Here is a 4,806-nt window from a genome sequence, read left to right as displayed (position 1 = left end):
TCACTCCGCTGAGCAGCAGTTCGGGAGGGAAAGTGTCTTTCGGATGCCAGCGGCCAGGTCCTGGGGAGTTGGAGTCTCCGCGGTACAGCTGACAGGGACTCCCGCTGCTTCCAGTGCGTCCGCAGTGGTTGGACCGATGGCGGCAAACTGGAACAACATTGGTTATGGTTTTAATAGCTCTTACTAGTGACTTGGGTACATCACCGTTCTTCTTCACTGGCGCTGTGCCAACTTACTGAACAGTACTAACCCTTTACTCAACAATACTAAACCTTTACTCAATGCTACTAACCATTTCAGGTTGAAGATTTGCAGTATTAAAACCCGCCCATCAATTGAGCTACTTAAAACTTACGTAGGAAAGACTATTATTTGCATAGGGAAGATTATTAGTTATCATCTCTCCAGTGCAAACATTCAAAGCTCTCAGTCCCACAGAACGGAGAAGCGAGAGGAATTTCAATGTGCCTCAGCCTGTAACTGCTGGTTCAAGCAAGACCTACTTGTGCCTGCTCTTCACTAAGAGAAAATAAATGCCAACCCTGGCCCCATGGCAGGTCAGGTTGGCCCTTGGGGCTCTGAGCCCCCTGCTCTGGGTGCAGATGTCCCTGCTCCCTGCAGGGGGTGGGACTGGGTGAGCCTGGAAGGTCCCTTCCAGTCCAAACCAGTCTGTGATGCTATACCCGGCGGAGACTGGGCAAGTTAGTTGGGGAAAAGGATCCTAGGTGAAAACAATCACTTTTTTAATAAACAAGGCTCTCAGCTGCATATAAACGTTTGTATTTGCTATAACCTGCTTTTTTTTTTTTTCAGAGAAGTAAACACAAACAAAAGGGAAGATGACGGTTTGTAATGGGTGTAACAGCCTTCCTGTCTCATTGGCCCACCCCAAACTTACTGCCTGTTCTATTTCACCACTCCTAAATCGAAGATACCTTGATTTGGTTGATGACATCCCCTGAAAGCTTCTGAATGTGCTGGAGGCAAAATTTGACACCGGATGGACTGAAGAACACGACACTCGCTGGAATTCCCTGCGTAAAAGTAACCACAGGTTGGCAAGGATTCCTCACTCCTGCAGCAGCTCTCGGGGCACTCACCCAAATCCCTTCTACTGTCTCTGTACGGACGTGAAGTGTTTTTATCAATGAGAAACGGCGGTTAAGCCAACCCCCCCTTCCACCACAGAATGATGAAACTCAGGTGTGACTCCAGCCAAGCGCTAAACCCTCGTCATTCCACGTCAACTCTCCAGGCACTCAGCACAGAACCACGGCATCACAGCAACCAGACGGGCAGCAGAAACACGTGGTGGCAGCTTTGCACTGAACCTACCGGCTAACGGCAGCAAGGGAGGAGTTCCACGAAGAGTCCAGAAAGCTACAAACTGCGTGTGGACTAACGACTCACTGCTATTTCTGCCATAAACTAATACCGTGGGGCTCAGAACCCGCCTGGGACCAGCAGCATCCCTCTGTGCACCCGTCACTCTGCCCCTGCTGTGACGTTTTAGGACCTCTCGAAAAAGAACTTCCAAGTCAACACGTCATTTAACCAGACACTAACACCCGGAGTTTAAGAAGAGGGACGACAAGCTCAAGCAGCCCAAGGTTCCGTAAGAAGGGAACGCTGGACGCTGGATAAAGTTAATCCTAGGTATCACGTAGGCTCCTACAGACGCAAAATGCAGAAAGCCAATCTTGATAAAATAAAAGCAATTATTAGCACTGTCCAAGCTGTTACTATGTGCTGATCCTCACTTAACAACATTTACTGGAGGCTTTCAAAAAGAGAAAGACATCACAGCAAATGTATCTCGATAGCCTTGTCGACAGCATGTCCCTGGAATCCTAGCACTGAAGACAGGACCGTTAATACACTCATAACCTGGATAATCAGAGAAGGACACCGCAACTCCGTAGGGCAGATCACTGCTGGATTCGTAACACAGCGCAGGCACCCAGTGAGATCTCAGCGGCACTAACGAGTAATAAAGCTGTTCAGTAAACAGCCTCTCTAAGAATCATCTCTGAGACGCGTTACCTAAAGCGGTCTCGTCCTGCTCAAAGGAATAACCCCGGTACATAATTTTATCTGCAGTTATTCCCCAGTAATCCTGACACCAACAGATATTCTAAAAGTTAGTCACAACGCGAAAGGTTTTGTTTTCTTCTTCAAACCAAGTCTTTTAGTCTCGTTTATATTTGCTGTAACAAGTAACTGAGGGAGCCTAAAATTTTTGCTAAAGGATTTTCTTGGTGGTCAACAGGAAAACAAACCAAGAGGCCTACACAGGCTGTTCCTGTATCACGAGTATCGTGGACAGAGAGCTGAAAAAAAGGGATATTCTGCTACGTGTTATCATATACCTCAAAAATGCTCACACTGCATCAGCATCTAGTACCTGTTGTGAGAAATAACTGCTCAAAGCTTCCTGCAGGTCGGCGTGCGGGGTGGTCTGATAAACCGTGAGGCTTTCCAGAGCGACACCTGGAATCGCGATAAACAGGGTTTCGTTCTTTCCTGTCATTTCCAGAAAACACTCTCACCACTCTAACTGGACGTAAATGTAGTGTTTCAGGCTAAGACGATACAGCACAAGTTCTGTGAGGGATCTGTAGGGATTTCTAGAGTTGCAAGCGCTGGACCACCGGTGAGACTCACAGTAGTTCTGTGAGTAAGTTACTCTCCCCCTCACAGAGGAGGGACACGGCACATACCCCTGCTCACGCCACGCTGCAGCTCAGTCCCAGAGCTGCGGGCACCAACCCCACCTCAGGCTTTTATTCCCATCCTCTGACTTCCAGCCAGCGTAACAGCAAACCCAATTGTTATTTATTCGGATCTGGTTCACCAGCTTTCCAGACAACTCTTCTCATAACTGACTAATTAAAACGAGGCTCCCAGGGAAGCCTGACCTTTTTCTCTAAGTGCGGTAGGAAGTACTTCTCTCTTCAGGGCTCCGCAAGGAAAAAGAAGAGCTGAGGAATTGGGTTTCTCTCCTGTAAACACACAAACAATAATTTTAATTAACTCGTGTTTTTAATAAAGAGTAAACACGATACATTTGATACGTTGTAGAGGTATCGGACGCTGAACGCTGCACTAAATGCCGCACGCTTCATCAGACGCAGCCCTGAGATCACGGAAAACATTGGCAGTGCAACTGCATCCACAATTCTGAGGACAGAGGCTACTTAGCATGTAAATTAAAAAATATTCCATAACTATAATATGAATGCTTTGGGTAAAAAGATCTCACGAGAGATAAACGGCATTTCGATTCCCCTCGCCAGTCTGCAGAGCAAAACAAGGGCTGTGCAAGTCATCTCCTCCTCGGAAACACAATCTTCCTCAATCTTCATATTTCAAGTCTTAGTCCCACTCAGCAGCTGAGAGCTCGCTCTCTCTAAAAGAATATTCGGGGAAGGGACAGGAACACTGTGCTGAAAAGTTCCAACCCATCTGAAACTCTATTTTCTTACTTCCCGAAGGAAAAATGATTTGACTTCCACTGCCAGGGCAGAAGAGGAAGATGGAAACACCCCCCACCTCTGACTGCGGTGACGGTGCCAACACGTGGAAGCCTACATGGCTGCAGGCGACTGCTAGAAAAACAAATGCTGTTTTAAAGTGCTGGAAAAAAATAAACTATAAGGACACAGTAGAAATGAAACGGCAAGACTCTCGTAGGAGTCAACACGGATACATGGGACTGTCCTGACTGCCTGATTTATTACTGTCCTGATCTATTAGAAGCCATAGAAGTGCTTGTAATAAATAATGGGGAGGAAGAATGACCTCATGACAGAATGCAAAAGCGATTTTAAAACAGCAGCAGTTAACTGAAATGACAGTGTGGTACCTGCCAGGAAACACGAATCCTTTTTGACTTGCATTTACAAAGCACAGAGAAATTCCTCAGCAGGCCCAGCACTGCCCTAACGGTATCCCCTGCTTCTGCAACCAACACCAACGTTACTGTAATAAAACTGCACCAGTATCCACCTGCTCCAGTTTTTATTTTTATTCTGACAATAAATTCAAATTACATAAAAAGCCTAGAGCTATTCCTTTCATTTACTTATTTTATGCATAAAATAAATACACACATAATAGGGAACATGATGTAACTGACTCCGTGCTTCAGCGGTGGTTATAAACCACTCGATAAACTGAGGGTGCATAAATAACGCACAATCCAATCAATCACCGAGAACGATCGCATGTATCAGCCCCGGGCAGCCTCCAGCGACAGAAATTCGCGGCCGGTGATCCAAACCGAAGGGAATTCAGAGGCAGTCGGTTTTGTGAGGATTAGAAGAGCTGCAGCTCGGTGTGAGCCCACACAGCCTGCTGGGGTTGGGGGAGATGCTGTGTGACAGGCTGCACGCACACAGCTCTCTCCTTCCCAGAGCCAGAGAGGTGGAACCCAGGTACCTTTTCTCATCTTCCTCCTCAAAAAAGCCCTCCATCTGGCAAACATTATTTTATTACAGAAACAGATTTCCTAGCACTAAAAATCCACCTACACTCTTCTTTGTTTTAAAACATCTGTTGAAGAGGAGATGTGGGTTATTCTTCACTTAGGGCATTTCTGTGTCAAAAATTTCATTTTTAATTTCCAAAATTTATTATTTAATCTTCCAGTTTTAACTATCATTTTTATCATGAAACAATCCATATAGTTAAAGTATTTTATTTGCCCATAAATTACGGAGCACTCTGCCCACAAACAGCAATAGCTGCCAGCTCTGACCGCATTTTCTTTTATCTACAAACCTCTGCCTTTGCTGATCAACACTC

The 4,806-nt window shown here is 45.9% G+C and overlaps 1 protein-coding gene across 1 annotated transcript in view; it reads right to left on the bottom strand.

The window, feature by feature from the left end:
• UROS (uroporphyrinogen III synthase) overlaps positions 1-4,806 on the bottom strand; it is a 9,462-nt gene continuing 4,656 nt past the window's right edge. The window contains exons 6-9 of the mRNA XM_010132355.1: positions 2,919-3,002; positions 2,405-2,490; positions 936-1,034; positions 1-147 (exon numbers count right to left, since the gene is read on the bottom strand). Coding sequence (XP_010130657.1) covers positions 1-147; positions 936-1,034; positions 2,405-2,490; positions 2,919-3,002 — 416 coding nt within the window. The remainder of the gene's footprint in view (positions 148-935; positions 1,035-2,404; positions 2,491-2,918; positions 3,003-4,806) is intronic.

Source organism: Buceros rhinoceros, unplaced genomic scaffold, assembly GCF_000710305.1.
Source record: "Buceros rhinoceros silvestris isolate BGI_N320 unplaced genomic scaffold, ASM71030v1 scaffold5823, whole genome shotgun sequence".
Lineage (NCBI taxonomy): Eukaryota > Metazoa > Chordata > Aves > Bucerotiformes > Bucerotidae > Buceros > Buceros rhinoceros.
The sequence above is the reverse complement of the archived record's forward strand: the minus strand, read 5'-3'. Positions and strand labels throughout refer to the sequence as shown.